The sequence below is a fragment of the Phyllostomus discolor genome, chromosome 5 (genome assembly GCF_004126475.2).
Source record: "Phyllostomus discolor isolate MPI-MPIP mPhyDis1 chromosome 5, mPhyDis1.pri.v3, whole genome shotgun sequence".
Classification (NCBI taxonomy): Eukaryota; Metazoa; Chordata; class Mammalia; order Chiroptera; family Phyllostomidae; genus Phyllostomus; species Phyllostomus discolor.
The window spans coordinates 18,351,576-18,376,227 of record NC_040907.2 but is presented as its reverse complement, the minus strand read 5'-3'; the positions used below and the strand labels follow the sequence as shown (position 1 = coordinate 18,376,227).

The 24,652-nt window shown below is 40.1% G+C and overlaps 1 protein-coding gene across 2 annotated transcripts in view; it reads right to left on the bottom strand.

The window, feature by feature from the left end:
- Nucleotides 1-16,718, bottom strand: part of YTHDF2 (YTH N6-methyladenosine RNA binding protein 2) — a 28,932-nt gene extending 12,214 nt beyond the window's left edge. Inside the window, exons 1-4 of one of the 2 annotated variants that reach the window (XM_028511243.2) lie at nucleotides 16,439-16,701; nucleotides 15,915-15,939; nucleotides 15,288-15,367; nucleotides 10,666-12,252 (exon numbers count right to left, since the gene is read on the bottom strand). In XM_028511243.2, coding sequence (XP_028367044.1) covers nucleotides 10,666-12,252; nucleotides 15,288-15,367; nucleotides 15,915-15,939; nucleotides 16,439-16,465 — 1,719 coding nt within the window. In that variant the 5' untranslated portion in view covers nucleotides 16,466-16,701. Of the gene's footprint in view, nucleotides 1-10,599; nucleotides 12,253-15,287; nucleotides 15,368-15,914; nucleotides 15,940-16,438 lie in introns of those variants that run through there. The other variant, XM_028511242.2, reaches the window with a different exon arrangement.
- Nucleotides 16,719-24,652: the final 7,934 nt, after the last annotated feature.

Sequence of the window (24,652 nt, the reverse complement as noted above, 5' to 3'; positions counted from 1 at the left end):
CTGCTTCTGTGGAGAAAGGCAGAAGAAATAATCTGTGCTAACTACCACACTCAAGAGCCTTTCTCCTTGCTCATTTAAAGACACGCAGGATTCAATGGTAAAAGAGATCATTTTTGTTCATCTTAATTCAAGAAGCAGCTTTTTCTCCTCTGTATGAAACTCCTGAGCAGCTACAGGTTAAGAGTCCCTCATCATTATGTCCCTTAAACTAGGGCAGTCAAAGCCAATGCTATAGGCTCCCCACCTCCTGTAAGATGTATGTCTTCCTCACCCCTCTCCCTCCAGACTAAGTAAACCAACACATCTACATGAGATGCTGAGGCTGCAGGATCTCTACATTTCTTCAATTTCAAAAACAGATTTCCCATCCCTACTTGCATTTACCACTGCTCTATTTTAAAAAACATGTCATTGAGTAAGTTCCAAATTATGCTGCATAGGAAGAAGCTTGGGGGATCTTCCAGGGAGGAAAGGAGGCTAAGCATATAAAATCAACCATTCATTTGCTTCTGAGTAACATTTTGTTTGGGTGGGGTAGGGGAGAGGGGGAATTCCACTGCTCAAGTTTGAAGACTGTTAGAGGACTAATCTTAACTTCTGGCATGTAAGCAGAATGGCTTATTTCTGAGTAATTCTTGGTTTTAAACTATTCAAAGTAGACACTAAATGATTCTAGAGTTGCTAACTAACCCATCTCAAAATATTGACCTGTGGAAAAACAGCAAACATCCTGGATCAATTTTTAACCATATCAAAAACAGAATACTGCCACTTTTCATATCTAATTGTATTTCAGACATTTTTATATGGTCTAATTTACCAAAACAGCCCAGACTAAATAAATAAAAGCTGGTCGTCACTAAATCTCTTTAAGGCTCGGAATGGAACAGACAGCCTGAAAGACTATGGGTAGGGTGAGGTTGAAACAATAGAACAACAAATGCAGACTATTAACTGATGAGTGGCGACTACAACTTCAAACACTAAAAACAAAGCACTCTCATGTTACTTTTATTCAACAGATAGCCACAGGCATTTGCAGTCATCATCTATCTCTCCAGTTTGAATAAACTGATTATACCACTCCACTGCTTGAAATTCCATTCAAGATATAACCTTTTCCTTATTCTTTTTTTATTTTTTTAAGGATTTTATTTATTTTTAGAGACGGGAAGGGAGGGAAAAAGAGAAGGAAACATCAATGTATGGTTGCCTCCCACACACCCCTCACTGAGGACCTGACCTGCAACCCAGGGCATGTGCCCTGACTGGGAATCAAACCCGTGACCCTTTGGTTCACAGGCTGGCCCTCAATCCACTAAGCCACACCAACCAGGGCTTACTCTGTGTTTTTTTTTTTATGGAATTTACTGGAATGACATTGATTCATAAAATTAAATAGGTTTCATGCATACAATTCTATGATACATCATCTGTATATTGTATTATGTTCACCACCCCAAGTCAAGTCTTCACCCTTTATCCCCTCTTTATCCTCTTCTACCTCTTACTCTTTCTAAAGCTCAGACTACTCCATCTCAATCTTTCACTTGCTGCCTCTTTAACCATCCTTTAAATTTTGTGATTTCTGGGAGCTCTTTCTTTGGTCCTCCTCCTCTCAATGCATGCTGGCTCTAGAACAACACTGCAGAAGTAGAAACACCAGCTCTGCTTTCTTAGCTTGTGTGACTTTGCAAAGTTATTTCCTCTTTTCTGAGCTTGGGCTTCAGTGTCTTTATCTGTAAAGCTGAGAGATACTTGCATCTACCTGGCCATGATATGAGAAGTAAATGAAAACTTACATATGTATTCAGGACAGCTGTATGCTAAAACATGTAGAAAGTATTCAATAATTACAGCCATTATTTTTATTACCAGTATTCTTGAATAATCTTAAACTCTTACATGCCTTTACCTATATACTGAGGGCTGAAAACTCCCTAATTTCTATCAACACTCTTTCCTGAGCTCCAGATCCTAATTATCACCACACTGCCCCCAGGCACCTCAAACACTATTTCCAAAAGCCAACAAATGTCCAATCCTTATCTGCTAGCTCATCCCATATTATTTAATTTTTTAAAATAAGATATGGAAAATACATCTACCACATTCTTCAAATCCAACTTCCCCTTCTTCACTGTCTTGGTTCAGGGCCTCATTGGCCTTTTCTCCCAGACTATGGGTAAAAGCATCTCATTTGATCTTTGGTCACTTACACCTATCTCTCTTCATTTACTACATGAGTTTAAGTAAGTTGCTAACCTGAGTTTCCATTCCCCTATCTGTTAATATGGGATATTGCCTCCCAGGATTGATGTGAGGACTGAAGACTGTGCAAGTAACTAACAAAGTCAACGCCAGGTAAAGTATTTCATCCTTCCTATCCTCCAAACTGCCACTCCACATTAACTACCTTCCCTCTACAATCCAACCAAAACAAAAGTATAGGACAAAATCCAAGGTCCTTTATGTACTGGGCCCAACCAACCTGGTTCAGCTTTATCACTTACTTTTCCACATTCAACTTCTTATTCTGAAAACATAACCTAAGCATTCACCAGACCATGTTTTTGAACCTGCTGTCTCCTCTTCCTAGAATGTCCTCACTTTTCTATCTAACAAACTCCATATATCATACAGTGGTCCATGCCTTTGGGGCAAAACAGACTCTCTGGCACTTACAGTGTGGTTCCAAGCACATCTGTCTATTTTAAGTCAAAAGTGAAAAAAAAAACAGATGTGTCAGAACTTCACTGATTCATCAATGATGCTTTTAAATTTCCTTAAATTTTCCTGTTTTTCAAAATATATCAGAGCTACAGACATGACACATTTCAGTTCAATCTGCATAGTTAGTTTCTCCATCACTGTTAAGTCTAGACCACAGGTGGCGAACACAAAGCCCTTGGACCAGATTTGGCCTAGCACCTTGTTTCTACCGAGGACGCCAAGCTCCTGCTTAACTGTTATGGAGTAGTTACATTTATACAGTCCTAAAATTACAATCAGCCCTTTGAAGCCAACCGAAAGGCTGATGTGACCCCTGGTCTAGACAATCAACAAAAATCAAATCCTGATAGGTATATAGCGTTTGCCAATTTCCATGGTGTAAATAACATGGCTGGTTTCAAATACCAATTGTGGTATCACTGAATGTGGGGTTAAGAGGTGCATGTCAGTTTTACCTACTGTACTGAATGTAATAGATATAAATTATTTCAAATTTACCTTTAGTGATAACAATAATAATGGTATTTTAAGTTTATATAGCTTAATTGTAATTTATATTACAAATAATTTAGAATGTAATTTAATGTAACACCTTTTTAAAAAAAGATTTTTCTTTATTTATTTTTAGAGAGAGGGGAAGGGAGAGAAACACCTATGTGTGGTTGCTTCTCCCGCGCCCCCTACTGAGGACCTGGCCTGCAACCCTGGCATGTGCCCTGACTGGGAATTGAACTGGCAACCCTTTGGGTTCACAGGCCAGCACTCAATCCACTGGCCACACCAGCCAGGGCTAATGTAACACCTTTTAATACAATGTATTTAATATTAAGTTTATGTTTCATAATGACCTATTTAACAATCAGCTTGCTATTTTTTTATTATTATTTTTTTACTGATTCCAGAGAGAGGGAGAAAGGAAGGAGAAAGAAAGGGAGAGAAACATTGACATGAGACAGAAACATCAGTTGCTTCTTGCATGCACCCCAACTGGGAACCAAACCTGCAACCCGGGCAAGTGCCCTCACTGAGAACCCAACCTACCACCTTTTGGTTTGCAGAACAATGTCCAACCAACTGAGGTATACCAGCCAGGGGCAGAAAGAAACATTGACGTGAGAGAGAAACAGGTTGCCTCCCACATGTGACTTGACTGGGGATCAAACCTGAAACCTAGGCCTATGTGTATGCCCTGAGTGGGGAGTGAACCCACAACATATTGGTGTTCAGGATGAAGTTCCAACTGATCCTAAAATTCTTAAAAGCCAAACAGCTGGCCCACAGTTAGCCAGCTTCAGCACATGATCAAACTTCCACTGAAATACCAACTCCCCCACTTATTAGCTATGAGACCTCATATAAATAACTCTTTGAGCCCGCTTCCTCATCTGAAATATGAGAATGATATATTAGATGAGATAGCTAAACTTTAATGTGCACTATGTGCCAAGCACTTATTACATGTCAAACACGGTGCTATCATTTGTATGATTACTCATTCTATTTGACATGGTTCAAGTGTTATTTCCTCCATAAAGCTTTTCTTAATGTCCCCAAATTTATCACTCTTCTCCAGAAAGCCAAAACATTTCTTAATTCTCTACTACAATTCTTATCCCATATTTTATTCATTCTGTTGTTGCCCTAACAACACTGTCTGGTCTTAAGGCAAAGATGGTGTCTTGTTTATTTGTTCTAATCCAGCAATTAATAAAAACACTTATTGAAATATGGATACAAAAAAGGACATGATTCATAAAGATCCAAATTCAGTGTCATCTATTTTCTAGACCTCCTTTAGGAGGGTGGAGGCATTTTATCAGCCACAAAGCAAGGAAAGTAATGAGTAATACAAATAGAATTTCCTCAACCTTTTTGGCAATGAGACAAGCAAATTTATCTGCAAGACAGAAGTAGACAGACAGTCCTAGAATTTTACAAAGTTCATGTTTGTCATCCCAATTTAAACAGGATGTCCACTAACTAGTTGTGAAGAGGCAATTTAAAACAACAGTGGAGTAGCGAAATGCTAAATGGAAAGAAACAATACCCATGGTTATTTATTTCCTAAGGACTTAATAAGAAAACAATATAATTGGCTAAAGCGATGTTTTCTTCCTCTCTGACTTTTGTATCACTAAAACTTGGCTATTTTTAAATATTTTCTAAAGTAAAAATATGGGACCAAGGTGATTACTTCAAATGTTTCTCAGCAAGAGGCAAAATAACCAAGTTAAAGGGTTAGGGGGCAGAGAAATGGCTGTAAGAAAAAAAACATACTTCCTCAGAAGAAAAATTTTACTTGTACTAACACTATAGGAAAGCTGGATTTTAAAAAAAGAAAACATATCTCTGCAATAATCATGTTCAGCCTTGGCTGGTGTGGCTCAGTGGATTGAGCGCTGGCCTGCAAACTCACGGGTCGGCCGGTTTGATTCCCAGTCAGGGCACATGCCTGGGTTGCAGGCCAGGTCCCCAGTGTGGGGTGCCCAAGAGGCAACCACACACTGATGTTTCTCTCCCTCTCTTTCTCCCTCCCTTCCTCTAAAACTAAATAAAATCTTTAAAAAAATAATCACATTTAAATTCTTTTAATGTGTCTTTAGTATATTCTAGGTAAAAATTTTTTTAATACTTAGACAGTAAATGTATTAAAAATAACTACCCATATACCTAATTGGTACTAAGATTCACTGGGAATCAACCAATGCTTTTTGTCATCCATATCCTCTAGCCTTAAGTCCTTATTTTTTATATGTAGTAAGTATTTGGGTCAGAAATTATAGAACAGAAACAATGACTTTCCAAAATACTCATTTAGTGGCATCAATTCCTCTTCTATGAACCTCAAATGTTTTCTGGGATCAGCTAACCCTCTTATCCTAGGTTTCTCTGATCTAGATTAACCCATGTATTAATCTTCCCTACAAGATATCTAATAAAAGATCTGTTAGCCTCTTCTTGAAACCCTCCTGTGACCAAGAACTCCAATTTTAGAAAATTCTCCCTTTTATTTACAAAAATCTTCCTCCCTATAACTTCTATCCATTGGTTCTAGAGCTATGTTTGGTATAGAGAATAAACCTGCCAGAATTTTAAAAGCAGCTGATAACAGCTATTATGTTCCTCTTCTAAATTACTTCTTGTAAGCTGAACATTCCACCAAACACTATGATGACAAATAAGATAACATATATGAAACATATTATGGGAAGAAGTGAGAGATGCATTCAGTAATGATACCTATTATTATCATATACTGGTACACCTTAACTTCTGACAAGAGTCCCCATCTACCTTCTGTGCAAGGATCACATGAAGGAGCTCCTTTGCCACTGATTAAAATTAGACTTTACTCCTCATTCTTTTAAGTTCGAATAGTTTTTATTATCTATCTACCTATTTATTCTTAGAGAGAATGAAAGGGAGACAGAGAGAGAGAGAGAAACACTGACACACACCCCAACCGGGGACTGAACCCACAACCCAGGCATGTGCCCTGACCAGGAATCAAATCAGCAAACTTTAGCTTTGTAGGACAGCACCCAACCACTGAACCACACCCATCAGGGGTTAAGCTCTAACACTTTTTAAAGCCAACTTTGTACCTGTTTTAGTGGATTCCTTCTGTATCAAACTAATTGCATACACAATTCATTCAACTCCTTTTCACTAATTTAATCTCCAAACTTCCCTCTTGGGAAACATATTCCACAAATACCAATTAACCTTTCTTGAACTATACAGAAATTCCTGTTCAAATTATTACCTACACAGTGTCCCAGACTTTGTGCTGCGCTGAACCTATGTTCACTCTTCCCAAAACACCTAATTTCTATACATCTTTCAAGGTTCAGCTGAGAGATCACTTCTTCCAGGATTTTTTCTATGACCAATCCACCCACACCCCAGGCTGGGTTAGGCAATCTTTAAGCTTCCAAATTGGCACCCTGTGCATACCTTGAAAAAACACTTTCTGTTTTATGCTGTTACCTATCACTAATGTAAGGCTCCTTCACAGACACACTAGAGAAATTCATGGTCTAGCACACAGTCAAGTTGTTCAAAGAAAAAAGCTTCATTTCAATTCTTAAACAACATAATAAAATTTAAGTATATCTGAACACCCTCCAAGTCACCATTCTTAGGTATTCTGCTTGAAAATGTGAGAGGTTTTATGAAATCCTGCTATTCTCACCAAACAGCAAGGAATTTTTTAAAAACACACACCTTGAGCCCTGGCAGGTTGGAACATCATCCTATACACCAAATGTTATGGGTTTGAACTCCAGTCAGGGCAACCAATGTTTCTCCCTCTCCCCCCATTCCTCTCTAAATCAATAAACATATTTTTAAAATATACATATCACACAACACACACCTTGAGTTGTCACTAATCGTATCTTCTCTAGATCTTTCTCCCCACTCTGCCATTATTCAAAAAAATATTACGTACCCAAGTGCCTGGTTAACATTGGGCTAGGTTTTAAGAGAATTATGCAGTTCCCACTATTCTTATTTTTACCTACAGTCAAAAAGCTAGAAATTTAAGACAAAAACTAAACCAACTATTATGTTTACTAAAAAATTATCATTATTCCAAATAATGCCAGACTATTCCAAAATTGAGACAAAGGGAGTTAACTCACTGTTATCTTCATGTTATCAGCTAACAGTAATTCTCTCAACTTTTTCAGAAGGAAAAAGGCTCACATGGATATATCATGGCCAAACCTTCAAAAAGCATACATCCTTTGACTCAGTAGTAACACTAAAAGGCATATGTGAAGCAATCTTTACATCAAAGATTGTTCACTACAATGCTATTTTAGCTGGAAAAAAATTAAAAAGCTGACATATTCAACAATCAGGAATTGATAAATTACAATGTATCTATGATAAAATACTATGAAGTCATCAAAACTAATGTCACTGGAGAATATTTAACAATTAAGGAATGGTTCTAAGCAAATGCAGGCTACAAATTGTATCTGGAGCATACAACAAAGTAGAACATATATCTCCGATGTCAGAAGTTTCAAGACAGATAGCTCCAATGCATGAAGGATCTATGATACCGAATTACATCATACGACAGAACAAGTCAGTAATAATGGTAGGCAAAAACAGCTATAATTCTGCTTCAGCGTGTTCTGCCAAGATACATGCCTAATCTCAAAACTCTGCAACAGCTGTGACATCATTTTCAGGATGAAGTTTAAGTATTTCCCTATGTACTGAGTTACTGTGCCCATTTGGCATAAAAATTTTTTGCAGTCTTGTAAATACAAAAGTGCACACACAAACACCCAACCTAAGGAGGTCTCTCTACTGCCTCAACAAGCTATCGCTCCCATTCTCATAAAACTTGTTTTGTCTTGGAAGCCTAATAAAGACTGGAAGTTTACAGTCACTTATGTAAGGATATTAAGGATAACAGTGGGAAACAGAAGAGTAAGGTAATATACTGACTGAAATGGTAACTGAGTTTAGAAGTAATCACAGGGATCTTCCTGAAAGCCCAGCAAGCATTTCTTACAGAAGGTAAACTAAAAAGTAATCTGACAAAAGTATAATTGAAGCTTTTCTTTTCCGCTTGGTGGTTTTGTTACCTGCCTGAGAACAATTAAAATACTCAAAGATCTTTACAGAATAGTTTTAAGAAAGATCCATCAGTTAACAAAGACCAAAATATTATTTAAATCCACTTTATGAAAACATCATAGGACTAGTCAATTCCAAAATATAAATCTTATACCTACTTATGAAGTTCAATTATCATACACTAAACCACTCAAGTGACTTTAATACAAATACATACTTGACTAAAAGTTTACATAAATTAATAGTCCTCAAATTTGCTACTTCATTTTTAAACCAAAGTTTCCCCATGATTTCTAACACATACCAGTTTATCATAGCATCTACAGTTGTGCATCCCTAAAAATACTGCTGTCTCTTCCTTTCTGCTTTTAATCACAAGATGTAAGACAGAACTTTGCAGATGAAAGAAAGCATACTGATGATATGAGAGATTATCAAGCACCTGGACACCCTCCCACATATTAAAAATCTGCTATGCCACTACATGGTACCTAAAAGGTCATGTCTACCTTCCTTGTACTTCTAGTAACAGGAGCCTGTGAAGACATCTTTAGTGTGTTTGAGATGTATGGCAAAAATGACCAGTAAACAGTCTTTTTCTACAAGATTACAGAAGAATTTACATTAAACTGTTAAAACTTGGAGGAAGACGGGCGTTTCAAGGACTAAAAAAGGGGAAAATTTCTAACAGCCAACTTTTCAGTAATCTAGCTCTATATCCCCAATACTTTTGGCATCACTGACAAGTGTATCTCCATTTATTTGTCTGTACACACTAGAATATAAGGCTAAAACTATCCTACTTTAGTTGAACAACTATGCACCTCTGGTTCTGTGTTATGGAGGTGAAAAATCAACCAAAGACCCTCCTCTCACTGCTCAAAGGAGTAAGTTTTTATAGAGCCATAACAAACATCTCAGATTCTAGATCAAATATATAAGCTCTCTATGAATTCATAACAAATCTAACGAAAACATATTTACATAAACTTTTTAGGTTTGTTTGTTTTTTATTAAATTTATCAGGGGTGACATCGATTAATAAAATTGTATAGGTTTCAGGTACACAATTCTATTATACATCTTCAGTATACTGTATTATGTATTTACCACCCCAAGTCAAATCTCCTCACATCACCATTTACCCCTGCATTCCTCTTCTACCTTCCCACCACTGGGTTTGATTTTTATTTTACATTCAAGACTAACCATTCAGGGTTCTCTCAAATCATTTACAGATTTTTCTTTAATTTCCTCCTTGCCCATAATCGTTCCCCCTAATTCCTACATTTAAATATGTCTAAGTCCATCCCTGGCTGGTATGGCTCAGTGGACTGAGCGCCAGCCTGTGAACCAAAGGGCCATCAGTTTGATTCCCAGTCAGGGCACATGTCTGGATTTTGGGCCAGGTTCCCCCGGGGGCACTTGAGAGGCAACCACACATTTCTCTCTCTCTCTCTCTCTCTCTCTTCCCCCCTCTCAAAAAATAAAATCTTTGAAATCAAATAAGTACATCTAAGTCCTAGATAAAATATGATCTGCCCCAACTAGTATTTTATTGTTCTCTTATGGTTCTAAAGTTTATATTCACTCCACACACACAAGGATCAAGCATTACCAACTCTCAAATAAATTCAACTCTACCCAAGATCCCCACTTGGTGCAAAGAGAAAGCGACTCTTCAGGAATACAATAAAATACTAAGAGCAAGAGGTCAGCCTTTTCTTCTGATGATCCATTTTCTAAGTTTTATTTAATAAACATTTTACTTTTCCAATGGGAAAAAGGTTTTGAAAAAAAGAAAGAATACTAAGGATAGGAGCAAGAAAGTTCTTAAAAACATCCTTTTAACACTGCCAGTTGTCAAAAAGCAGGCTAAAAGATCATGTCAGAGCTTGGTGACATACCAACTCTTGGGAAAAAAACACAGTACCCATTAGGCCAAAAATTAATTCCTAACAAACTTGTATCTTTTCTCTCTGCCTTACTACAGCCTCAAACTTTTCCTACTTTAATTTCCCTGGTATTATCACTTCAATCATTCCCTTTCAATTTCTTTCAGACTCATTCTTCACCTCTTTCTGCATCATGTAAATTCATTTTCTCTACTTTTCCTTTAAGCCTACATTTGTATCCTCCATTAATGTTCCCACATTCTTTCACACTAAGGTTCATACAGTAGATCAATCACACTCCCACATAAAGGATTGAACTAATTCAGTGATATTTGTGTTATTTACAGAGCTTTTATTATTCAAAATAATACCTCTCCTGTTCTCTCTAGTTCCTTCCCCTCTTCCCCACTAAAAGTCTTAATGGTAAGCTGGTTACCTTTTTAACACTTTCTTCTTCCTCTTGGCGTTTCTCATAGTGTGAGAAGTCATCAAAAATGGACGTGGTGTGCTTGTAGCTGGCTATGATTTTCAACACCTGCTTAGCCTTTTCCAGAGGCACTTCCTGAGTGTCCCTGGAGTTGGTCACTGGTTTATTCTCGTTGTTCTCTAGGCGAATGTGTCGCAGCTGGCTATTGGGAACGTCCTTCACAAAAATCCACCGGACATCAAAACGCCCCTTCCACTTGTCCTGGGACCATACACCTGCACACGTGTTGTAGTCCACAGCTGATTTCATTTCTGCAACGCCACAGAAGTGTCCACTGCCGTTGACACTGAAAAGTAAGTAAACGGGGCCTTTCCCGTTCATGGAGCGATAGGCAGCATCCAGTCTCTTGTTACCATGCTCTGTGCTGCACCAGATATTATACTTAATGGAACGGTGGATATCGTCCTCAGAGTAGCTCTTAATGATGAAAACCCGGCCATGTTTCAGATTCCAGTCAAAATCCTTGGGGTTATAGTTATTAATGGACCGTAGCTTCTCCAACACTGGGTGAGGTTCTGAAGGAGTAGATCCAGATCCAGCCTGAGACTGTCCTACTCCATTACCATCCACCCCATTATGACCGAACCCACTGCCACGGTTCCGAGGTGCTACCCAGCGGGTTGGCTGAGCTGCCTGTTGCTGGACTGAGAGCTGGGCAGGCTGTGGTGGAGGTGGGGGCAATGGCTGTGTCTGTTGCCCTACTGATGCCTGAGCCACTGGTGGGCTAGTGTTAGCCTGCTGACCTACAGGTTGGGGAGACCCCTGGGTTGGCTGCTGACCTATGTTCTGAACCAAAGCCTGTGAGGGGGCTTTTGCCACAGGACCCTTGTTATCCCAAGTTCCAATATCCATGTTATGCTTTATTGGGGGTGGTGGAAGACTTGACCCTGCAATGCCATTCTTGGTCTTCAACTTAGGTTGTTGTTTAGCAGGCTTGCTAGCTATATCAGCCCAAGATGCTGGTTTTGGAGGAGCAATGGTAGCTGGAGGCAAACTATTAGAAGCCACGATGTTACTAGTAATGGACCCACTACCAACAGCAGAGCCTACAACTTTTGGAACACTGCTTGCAACTTCTGTGCTACCCAACTTCAGTGCTGCCATCCCTTGGTCTATAGTATTCATGCCAGGAGCTTTATTGAGGGTATCACTGGCAAAAGCTGACTGTCCATCAATCATGGCTCCACCTAAGGAGCTAGGTGCATAAGCATAATTGCTACTGTATCCAGAGCTCTGAGTAGACTGTCCCTGAGAACTGTTATTTCCCCAAGCTGAGAAGTCAATGCCACTGGGAAAGAAATTAAAACCATGCTGACCAAGAAATGGAGTGCTACCAAGGGCTCCTGGTTGTCCAAACATTGCATCTGGTAGGAAGTGAGGCTCTCCGTTGCTCAGTTGTCCATAAGATGTTAGATAGGGCATCGCTGTGTCACCCCCTGTAGACCAAGCAGCTTCACCCAAAGAATAGGAGAAGCCAATGGAGGGACTGTAGTAACTGGGTAAGTAGGAATCTGACATAGCAGTATATGCATTATTCTGTGGAAGGAAAAAAAAAAAGCAAATAAACACTACACATAAAAATAAATAAAACAATCAGGACATTTCTTCTCTCAATTATTCAAACAATTCAAATGCTTCATCCATTATTATAAAAAAGTAGAGTGACCATTTCAGATGGTCTTGTCCCATAAACTTGCTTCTTCTTTTAAGAAATTTTGGTTTAATTGTAATGTTTAAACATTTAAAGTTTAACTTACACATAGTTAATGTGGGCCTTAACTTTAGCACCACAATTCAGAAAAGGGAAAAATCCAGCACCTTGACAACAGTCTTGCTTTGTAAGTGTTGAGATGATGCTTTTATGAAAACCACTATCTTTGGACTTGAGAGGGAATTTTGGCAAAACAAAGGAGTGTTCAAGAAAGTTTCCTATTAAAACCATACTATAATAGATACAACAATAAAACAAACAAAACTGGAAATTTCAAATTATATCCCAAAAATCTGTGTAGCCGTCAACCATAAACCAAAAAGCCAAGTTCTACCACTGTATTTAAAGAACATAGCGTCTGTGTGTCAAGAAAACTTCTTAAATCTTATTATAGTTAACATTTATATGGCATGATTTTATGTATGTTCATAAATCTTTGCTATGTTAAAATACTGGTGTGTGAATTTATTTTCAATTATCAAAATATAAAAATACACAAAGACATTTTAGTATATGTCAAATATGATTATGTAAAAAAAAAAAACAAGGTTCACTACATCTAGTTTACAGTGGTAGCCTCTTGGCAAACTATCTGGGAACATCAACAGATGTCACTATTTAATTATAACCTAGAAAGGAAATATACAGTAGCCTCGAGAGGATTTAAAACTAGAAAAAATGTTGCTACCTGTTCTGCTTCTCCTATAAAACAAATGGCTACAAGCTAAAATGCACAACTAACTTTTCCATTAAAAACAGGACTATAATTCTAAAGACACCACACAGTCCATTACCTTTAAAAAAGGAATCATCGTGAAGAGTAACCAGAATTATAAACTCATATACAACTATTCTTCATGTTAAAAGGGAGATTACGCAGCAAAAATCCTCAATCATTCTTGACCTTACATTAGTTTGTGCTGAAGGTATTTTCACTTTTTTAATAAATCCTATAGCTCACAATATAGTCCCTTAAAATGAGAAGTTAGAGATATACAAAATTGGTCTCTATAGGTGTAGATGCAGCTCAACTTAACAGAATACTTTACCCTAACTTCAAAATAGCTCTGATATATAAGAAGCCATTAAAACTAATCAAAATACAGAATTTTATTTTTAAGAGACTTGGATGACCACCATTATCTTAGGCCTTAAATTTGTATTACCAAAGTTCAGTGCCTCTCCCTAGCCACTAAAACACATCTCGAAGATTAAATGTTTCCACTAATGTGATCTGAATAGCAGAGCTTTTCTCTGCCAATCTGAATTTTCCTTAAAACAAAACAAAAAAAAAACCTGTCTTTTCAAAGACTTCTCTTAAAATTAAGAGTATCTCTCAAAGACAGTGTTAATACCTTAACAAACCCAAATCCATTATGTATAAAAAATTCAATCTATAATGACTGGGTTAAGCCTGAAGGATTACTCCAACATAAAATGATGAAAAACTGATTAAAAAGTAGATGAATTACTCTTGAAGATAAAGTACCATGGACAAAGATTCTCAGGTTTTCTATTCAACCAGATTTCTATCCCCCCAATATTTTAAAAATAAAGACATTTAAGCTTTAGCTTATTTAAGAAAAAAATAAGCACTTAATACCACAGGTTATGCCATTATATAGCTGAATTCTACACCTGAATCAGCAGGTTCCCACATGCCTCTGAGCTCAAAAATCTCAATTACACAATGTTTCACAAGAACTACTTAGAATTATATTTCCAAATGCTCCAACTCTCCCTGTTATAAAGATTATGTAAGCAAACTACTTCAATAGCAGGAACCTATTAATAGTTCATTCCTCTACTTCCTTCCCTACTTTTCCTGATTAACTGGTTGTTTTCTGCAAAAACTTTTTTCCAATCATTGGTTTAAGTGGTTTCTATATATTCAATACAGAAAATTTTACACAAAGAATCTAAAAGTTTTATGTGAGAATTACATCCAAATATGGACATATACTAATACATCAAGTTATCCTACGCTGTTACACCTATCCTACAGCATCTGTTCAGAATTTATGTAAGTGTTCCATAAGCTGCTGCTTTTAGAAAATTTTGGTTGAGTTATTGCCTATTTTCCTTTTGGTTTATTAATCTGAGAGCTTTGCTGGCTACAACTTTGTAACTATGTCTTTGAGAAAGAAAATATTTATACAAAAGAACTGCCACATTAAAGTAGTTTCATATGTACCTCTAAGCAACTATCTTCACATTACAAGATAGACTACATTGCAAAAACCTCAATCATTCTGGATGTTAACCTGTGGTAAACAGTATTTTATTTTCTTTTAACTCCATTTTGTAAATCATATAGCTCCCTTACGTGAGAATCCAAAGGTTAACTACAAAGCTGGTCTCTATAAATGTAGATATAGTTCAACTTAAAAAACAAGTATATAACTCCAAAATAGTTCTAAGACTCCACTAACTTTAGTGACCACAAAGGAAGAATACCCAGTTCTGCAGTACTGAGTCCAGTTAAGGTGATTTTTTAATTAGTTTTTTCCATGACATGTGAAACCAATTTTCAGGGAGGGGGAAAAAAAGGTTTGGAGGATGAAAATTCAGAATATTTAAACTGGAAAGGATTAAGTTTGGCATTGTATATTCTTGGTAAAACAGAATTACTCAAACAGGTGTTAACACTAATGCACTGTAAAATGTCATCAGAACTAGTCTCAGAGCACAAATGTCTGCTGACAAAAGACGGAAATCTGAACAGTCTATTAACACTTGTAACAACTTTTTATAACACCCTACTAGAAGAAAGTCACCCCTGAAAATGCAACTTATTCATAGGGAAGAGAAAGAATGGTATATACCCTTTGATCAGGAATGTAAATGGTTAAGTACTCACGGGTCTTGCCTGTGGACTTAAGTAAGGTTCAAAATCATCATCATTTAATCCATCCTTTTGATGTACAGATCCATTTTGTACTAAAGGGAAAAATTAAAATTATGAGTGTCTCAATCATACAATCTCCCTCCCAAATTAATCAAATATATCATAACCAGAGAAACTAAGTTTGAATTTCGAAAGAGTAAGGATAAGAGTCAACAGTGTGCAGTATTAGTAAAAATGTCTCCCTCGCGCAGAGCAAGTTGGTCCAAAAAGGTCATTTTACTGGCTCCTCTAGATCTCAACGTCCTCCCGCTCCCCCCCAACCCCGGTCACATGTGAGTACTTCCAGAGTGTGATCCACGAGGATGAAAAACAAAGGCCTTCTAAGACATACAGGAAACTAAGGACCTGAGACATTTCAAAACAGAATCCACCCCCACCCTTAATGAATTACTCCTTGTTCGCTAAAAAGCTGATCGCCAGCTGCAAGAACACGCCGAAAGGGTCAAATACTTAAGTGTGAGGCACCTGCGAACCAAGGGCTTCCCAAAGATCCGCGCCTCCGGGCGCTTCCCGGAGACCCCGCCCCCACGGCTCGGCGCCCCCCGCCCGGCCCGGGGCCACCGGCCAAGCTGAGCTCACCTTTGTTTCCTTGACCTTTTGGTCTCTGCGGGCACAGGGAACGTCGCCGAGCAGCAATTGTCCGAGGAAGAAATGGGAAAGGGAAGACAAATTAAAGCCGGACCGAGAAGGGAATAAAGGAGCAGGCCCGAGGGTAGGCGTCAGGAATGGCAGTGAGAGGGGGAGACTGTAAACGGGAGGCGGGGAAGAGCGCTAGGCCGGCGGGGCTCGCGGGGAGAAAGCGGGGGGACGCGCCGGAGGCAACGCGAGGGCACCAGGGCTTCAAGGAAGGGGAAGGGAACAAGGGGAAAAACGAGGCCCGCCGAGAAGGACAGCCGGAGCGGGCGTTGGGCGCCGAGGGCCGGGAAGAAGCGGGAAGAGCGGGCTGAGGGCGAGGCGCAGGGCGCGGCCGGCCTGAGAGGCCCGAAACCTGGCCCGCGAGAGGCGCCGCCTCGGCTCGGCCCGACCGGGGGTGGCGGGCCCGGGCCTAGTCGGGCTCCCTCTCTCCTCACACAATGGCCGAGGCATGCGGGCCGGGCCTGTACCTGCTCCAAGAGGCTGCTAGCCGACATGGCTCTCGGATCCTCACAGGTAGCGACGGCGGCGGACTCTCTTCAGAGTGTCGGCGGCGGCGGATAAGCTCCGGCGGCGGGAGCAGGCGGCGCGACGGCGGCTTTTGTCCCTGACACTCGGGGGCCTCGGCGGACGCAGCGGAGACACAGCGCGCGGCTCGGGCTCCGGCTCCGACTCGGCGACGCTCTAGCCCCAGAACGCAACGCCCGTCTCTATGCCTTTACGCGCGCGCGCGCCCGCCCCTCGCAGCCGAAATAAGGGCGCGGAGCGGCGGCGGCGCACGGCGAGCGCGGCGCGACGCTGACTCTCACATTCACTCATCCACGCGGAAGGGTCCCGGCGCAAAGCACCTCGAGAAGGACGAGGCGGGGCCGCAGCGCCCTCTGGCGGGCTGGAGGAGCGGAAGCGGCTCCCACCCGCTCCCCGCCCCCACCGCCTCGGGGTTGGGGCCTAGGAAGGTGGGGACGGCTGGGTTGCACCACGAGGTTTTTAACTAACACCTGGAGAGAGTGACTTTAACTTCAGAAAATCCGCAGAAACTAGTCTTTCAAGTGAGGAAGAGACCCCTGAAGCCTGAGAGACCATAAAATAAACCTGCTTCCCAGCTGCAGATGGCACCCCACCCCCATCTAGGGAGGAACCCGAAAAGGGTCACAGAGCCTCCAGGAAAACTTCATGGGGGACATACCTCGGAAAGACACCCCCTCCCCAGGTGCCTGGTTATCCTCCTCTGTTAGCAGACTGCAAAAAAAATGTAATAATACTCAGAGAACAAAAACATCCACAAAAATTTGGTCACCTGCAAAAGATAGTCAACCTTTAGCATTGCAGGGAAAAGAATCTACAATTTTTTAGGTTAGCCACTGGCCCCCATAATACTCTGTTAAACTGTGGCCTTTATTTCCAAGAAGGACACACTCACACATCTAAACAAAATTTTTCATGTACTTTCAACAAGTCCAGAGAATCTATAAGTCTATGGACTTCAAAAGGAAATGTCCTTACCTGAGGAAGAAAGGAAATTAATGCTACTTGAACACCTGCTCTGTGTTAAGTTCTGTGTTTTCAAAGCCCTATTAAAGGTTTCCAGCATCTTCAAAATACCTGTTAGTTGCTACATTTTACAACCCAGGAAACAGAACTTAAGTACTGTGTCCAAGGTCACAAAGTTGTTAAATGTATCTGACACACACAAATGTCATAGTGTCGCTTGGCCCCCAAGAGAAAACCTGTTTTCAAGAACCAGAATCCAGAGGTGATTAAAGGACAGGCAAAGGCATTTTTAATCAGAGACAAACCAACTCAAGCAGGGATATTTGATCCTAGGACAGCCTATCTCCTAATAGCTTTTGGTATTGCAAATAGTAGTAAACAGATAAATAATGCACTGTTAAGTATCAGCCTGACCATCCACTCCCTGGATACAGGATGCTTTGGTGGACTCAGTAGTAAAATAAATGATAACACAACATACTGGGTTTTGCATCATAAATATGTATCGAGTGCTCGATTCATTTTTTTCTTCCCATAATTGCATTTAAGGTTGGAACGAATAAAGTCAGGCACCAAATGTGACGGGCTTCTGGAAAAGACAGTAAAATGTCAAGTCACAGACCACAGAGCCCACCACAGGAATAAAAGAAATCTAGTAAGCCTTCTTTTTTTTTTAATTTTATTTATTTATTTTAGAGAGGGAAGGGAAGGAGAGAGAGAGAGAGAGAGAAACATCAATGTGTGGTTGCTGGGGGCTGTGGCCTGCAACCCAGGCATGTGCCCTGACTGGGAATCGAACCTGCGATGCTTTGGTTCGCAGCCCTCACTCAATCTACTGAACTACACCAGCCAGGGCGTAAGCCTTCTTTATAGATACTCAGCCTGGCCCTGGTGAGGTGTCTCAGTTGATAGAAGGAGCATTGTTCCATGCACCAAAAGGGTGCAGGTTCGATTCCCAGTCAGGGCACATATCTAGGTTGCATGTTCAATCCCCAATCAGTACAGAAGGCAACCTATCAATGTTTCTCCTCTCCTCTCTCTGTAAAAATCAATAAATATATCCTTGGGTGAGGATTAATAATAAAAATGATAGCCAGTTAACCCATGTCCTACATTTATGTATAAACTAAACAGTTGCCTACACTTACTACAGGAAGCAGCATGAGATGATAAACAGAGGACTGACCTGGGAAGGGGTGGGACTAAGTACTGGTCTCCCCACCAGATTTGCAATGTTAAGTAAATTACTAAACTTGCCATTTGATAAGTAAGTAGCAAAGGGAATAATATCTTCTTAAAAGGCTTGTTGTGAAGATAAAGTTTTGGGTGTTTTTTTTTAAGATATTAAATAGCCCTGGTCAGCTAGCTTGGTTGGAACGTCATCCTGATATGCCAAGGTTGTGGGGTTCCATTCCTGGTCAGGGCATTTACAAGAAGCAACCAATCAGTGCATAAATAAGTGGGACAACAAATTGATGTCTCTATCTATATATCTATCAATAGATAAAAATTTAAAATAAATAACAAAAGGAAGATACTAAAGCAAGTCCAGTACATTGTAGATTCCTTCCCTACAATTCCATTAAGGCATGGTAGTGAAAATTCCATCCCTCCAATGATGAAATTTTTATTAGTTCCTTTGGGATTACTTTCTGTCATCTGGGAGTTGCTATTCTTAGGGGGAAAGGTAATCTCTAAACCTGGATTTTAGTTCACCAGAGTGGCTTTAATAGGCCCCTGAGCAGAACACAGAAGAGTGATGTATTTACACTGGAAAGAGGGAGAGGAAGTCTGGAGTGTGGGGTGTCATCTTATGTGACCCTCGTGGGTTGAGAAAACAAAACTGTGCTAGCAATGGGTCTGTGTTCTAGTTTCAGCTCTGCAACTGGGTAGATCAAGGATTCAATCCGTCTTTCAACCAGTATTTAGTGAGGGCCAGGCAATGTGCTGGAGAGAACATCTTAAGAGTTTACTTTCCCCTGAAGCTTATAGACTAGTCAGGGAAACCGACTGTAAGCAAATAATAATTCAATTACAGTTGTGCCAAGTACAGTGAGAAAGCACAGAGGGACCTGTCCTGGGGGATCCAGGGGGCAAAGGAAGTTTTCCCTGAGGTGGTGACCTTCAGCTAAAGCCTGAAGAATAACAAGAAGGTGAGGGTAAGGAGTGAGGAAACAGTAGGTGCAAAGGCCCCAAGCAGAGAAAGAGCCTGGCACTGGTGAGGAACTAAAAGAAAGCCAGCATGACTGGCACATCCTGAGAGAGATGGTGGCACCAGATAAGACTGGAGAGTTGGGCAGAAAGGAGAAGAATAGGAACCTTAGATTTAACTACAAACGATGATCGGCCAGTAAAGGGTTAATAGGATCATAGCATTCTCAGATTTATATTTAAGACATTGTTGTTCATTTGTTAACTCTGATTGCAGTGTGGGAAACAGATTTAGGGAGAAAAGAGAAGATTAGGAATTAGAAGAGTATTGCAGTAAGCCAAGGCAAAAGGTAATGGTCTAATATAGTAGTGGCAATGATGACAGTGAGAAATGGACATTTTAGGAGGTAAAATGAGGGGTCTTAGTGATCCACTGATTGATTGATTGGATTGGGGGGCACTAAAAAAAACCATTATCAAGGATGATACCTGGTTTGACCTGAGCAATTGTGTGAATGAGGTGCCATTTTCTAATGTGGGGAAAACTGGAAGAGATTTGTAGGGGTGGGGAAAAATTATAAATTTATCTTTGGCCCTGACTGGTGGGGCTCAGTGGTTTGGGCTTTGTCCCACAAAGCAAAAAGTCACCAGTTCAATTCCCAGGCAGGGCACATGCACAGGTTGCAGGCCAGGTCCCAGGTTAGGAAGCGTGCATGGGAGAGGCCATGGATCAATGTGTCTCATACATCAATGTTTCTCTCTCATTCTCCCTCCTTTCCCTTGTCCCTAAAAATAAATAAAATCCTTTAGAAAATGTATCTTTGGACATGCTGGGTTTCAGAAGATAAAACGTCAGATAGAAGTGTTCTGTAGACAATTAAAGGTTTTGGGGGTGTAAACAGAATGACAGGGCTGAGAATACAAGTCATGGATATAAGGATGTTGGGTGAAGCCAGAGGAGTCCATAAGCTTGCCTCAGAAGAGAGGGAGAAGAACAAAAGGCCCAGCACCAAACTGGAGAGGTAGAAGGGGAAACATGGAAAGTGAATCATTTCCTCGTTCAGGCTATTTCCAAGACTGTAAAATAAGGAAGTTAAACCAAAGTAACTTCTAAGTTTCCTTCTAGTTCCACAATTTTAGACTTCTGGAAGGTGGAAACCAAAAAGCTCTTTCTAGGGGCAGTGGGAATAAGAGAGAGAAAGGAGGACAGATTTTATGTACTCTTTTTTTCTTTTAAGATTTTATTTCTTTATTTAGAGAATGGGGATGGGAGGGAGAGAGAAAAAAAGAAAGGTCAATGTGTGGTTGCCTCTCTCATGCCCCTCCACTGGGGACCTGGCCCACAACCCAGGCATGTGCCCTGATTGGGAACTGAACCAGCAACCCTTTGATTCACAGGCCCGAGCTCACTCCACTGAGCTACACCTGGCCTGCAACCCAGGAATGTGCCCTGACTGGGAATTGAACCGACAACCCTTTGTTTCACAGGCTGGTGCTCAATTCACTAAACCACACCAGCCAAGGCAGGTTTTATGTACTCTTCAGGAACAGTAGATCTCATTGCCCATCACCCTCTTAGTAAGGCAGGGATAGGAGAGACCTTCTTGGAGAAATACTTATACACTTCACACAACTGATGGTGTAAAAACTTATTTTTTAAAGATTTCTCCCGGCTCTCTCTAGTCCATACAATGTACAAAGCTTGCCATCTCTGGCCCTGTATATTTCTCACTGTGTACTTTGTGCTCCAGCCACAATGAATTTTTTTCCCCCAAATACACATTTTTTTATGGAACCCATAATTTAGTATATGCCATTCTTTCTGCCTCAAATATCCTTGGCAATCTCTCCTACCCAACTTCTGATCACAAGACTATGATCAGTGAACGTTTATTCTACCCCCAAGCAGAAGGCGGGTGCTTGATTTTTTTGTTTGCCCATGATATTGGCATTATAGTAATTTATTTTGGTATATTAAATGTATTTGTTTACATCAATATTTCTTTTTGTTTTGCACACCTTGGACTCAGTTGAGACTCTAATGAGAGTAGTAATGAATCTTCTCAGAGAAATGCATATACACCCCAATGTTTCCTTACAATCTTATTAAACACCCCTGCCCCAAACCCATCCATCCCATGGACCCAGCTTAAGATAATCAACCCCTAGATTATATATTGCCTTTCCAATAAATCTATGACTGCTTAAGGGCAAGAATATTTTTATTATTAATTGTTGTAATCCAATACTAAGTAAATGTTTGTTGAATTAATTTAAATATCTCATTCATTTTCAAAATTCTCCCTAGTAATATGAAACCCCATTTTACTATTGAAAACCTGGTGGGCCCATTAGTGTTAAAAAGTTAAATGTGTAGACTTAACTAGCTTAATTGAATGCTAAAAGAAAATGTGAAAATCCCAAGATAAATTAATTATCAACTTTTTTAAAGTGCAGATGTTTGCCCTGGCCAGGTAGCTCAGTTAGTTGGAGCATCGTCTCGATACACCAAGGTTGTAGGTTCAATCCCTGGTCAGATCACATACAGAGAGCAACCAATGAATGCGTAAATAAGTGAAACAACAAATCGATCTCTCTCCCTCTCTCTCTCTCTCTCTCATCAATAAATAAAGTGCAGATGTGTTTTATGAATCACTGAATGGAGATGTGAAAAGAGCAACATGAGAATAGACTAAAGGAAGAAAAGACAGCTGGGCTAGGTGTCCTTAAAACACTAGTAATTCACAGCTGTGTATATCCAAGAGCAGCTGTTAGAGACATCAATGGCAGAAGAGAGTAAGAACCAAGAAAGAGCCAGCAGTAAAGGAAACTTGAAGATTCAACTTAGAGTCTAAGAGGTGAGAGCAGAATTTTTTAGGAGTCCTCGAGGGAGTGAGAAAGGTAATAATAGTGTAATTTGTTTTTCATAAAGCTAAACTTATTCAATGTAGAGAACTCTTCTTTATTCTAAGATTATTTCTCCCCTACCTTTTTGATGTAAAAATGCCCTTTCTTGCCCTGGCCAGGTAGTTCAGTTAGTTAGAGTGTCGTCTTGATATGCCAAGGTTGCAAGTGTGATCTCCAGTCAGGACACATAGAAGAATCAAACACTGAATGCATAAATAAGTGGAACATCAAATCAATATTTCTCTCTCTCAAAAATCAATATATTTTTTAAAATGCCCTTTCTGCTCTGGCTGGTGTGGCTCAGTGGATTGGGCACCAACCTGCGAACTGGAAGGTCATGGATTCGGTTCCCGGTCAGGGCACATGCCTGGGTTGCAGGCCAGGCCCCAGTTGTGGGTGTGTGGGAAGCAACTGATAGATGATTCTCTCCCATATGCTTCTCTCCCTCTCTTTCTCCTTCCCTTCCCCTCTCTTTAGAAATAAGTAAATTAAGTATTTTTTTATTTTTTCAATCATTGTTCAAGTACAGTTTTCTCCCTTTTACTCCCAATCCAGCCCACCTGTCCTAAATTAAATATTTTTTAAATGCCCTTTCTCTTCAAAGATGCTAATAAGGGTTGGTCATTAAAAATATATATACTGCCCTGGCTGGCGTAGCTCAGTGGATTGAGTGTGGGCTGGGAATTAAAGTGTCCCAGGTTCGATTTCCAGCCAGGGTACATTCCTGGGTTGCAGGCCATAACCCCCAGCAACCGCACATTGATGTCTCTCTCTCTCGCTCTCTCTCTCTCCCACTCCCTTCCCTCCCTAAAAATGGATGAATAAAAAAAAAAAAATATATATATATATATATATATATATATATATATACTTATTTGGTAAAATATAATATTGGGGATCTCATGTGGTTACTAAGACTTTGCGGGCAAGTCATTTCTTTTATTGATACGTGGATTCTAAAAGTCCAACTAGCACCGTGCAAAGGAACAGTTTACATTATGGTCTCAATCTAAGAAAACAGGAAGGGAAGGGAAAATGAAGCATAAATAAGATTTCTGGAAATAGTGCCAAAGGGAATTGCAGTTAGGGAATCCTGGAAGGCCTGGTGCAATTTTAATCTGTGCCAAGAAAAATAGTTAAACTGATGAATGCCAAACTATTTGTGACAATTTTTACAGATAAGTCCTTCCCTTTTGTTCCCAGGGTGGTTGCTACAGAGAACTTAAATAAGGCAAGAATATGAGAGGCCATGTCCAATTTTCTCTGAATGTCTCAGTCAATGGAAGTGTTAACATAGCATTTCTGAGACATAGTAGTTCCATTTTTGTTCCTGGAGCTAGAGAACGTTTGCTTTTTGCTCAGTTGGCAAAGGCTCTTTAATACTATCAATGTTCTACGGAGTAGGTTCCCTATGTAACAACTGGCACATGGGGTTGGGTTTAGCAAAGAAATTAAGGAGTTCTGCTCTTCCAGAAAGTGGCCAGAGGTGACCTCTGAAAATGCTTTGCTATTCAATTGACTCGGAAAACCCCACAAACATGCAAATCGAGAGGTTCAAATCTCCGTGTTCATTTTAAGAACACTGGTGAAACTGCCCAGGCCATCAAGGGTATGCATATTCAAAAAGCCACCAAGTTTCTGAAGAATGTCACTTTACAGAAGCAAGGCGTGCCACTCTGTCGTTACAATGGTGGGGTTGGTAGGTGTGCCCAGGCCAAACAGCAGGACTGGACACAGGGTCAGTTGCCCAAAAAGAGTGCTGAATTTTTGCTGCACGTGCTTAAATATGCAGAGAGTAAAGCCCTGGCCACGTAGCTCCATTTGTCACCAAGTTTGTGTCAATCCCTGGTCAGGGCACATATAAGAATCAACCAATGAATGCATAAATAAGTGGAACAACAAATCAGTCAGTCTCTCATCAATAAATTTTTTTAAAATGCAGAGAGTAATGCCGAACTTCAGGGTTTAGATGTAAATCCTTTGGTCATTGAGCACATCCAGGTGAACAAAGCTCCCAAGATGCATCACAGAAGTTACAGAGCTCATGGGTGGATTAACCCATACATGAGCTCTCCCTACCATGCTGAGATGATCCCTACTAAAAAAGAACAAGTTGTTCCTAAACTGAAAGAGGA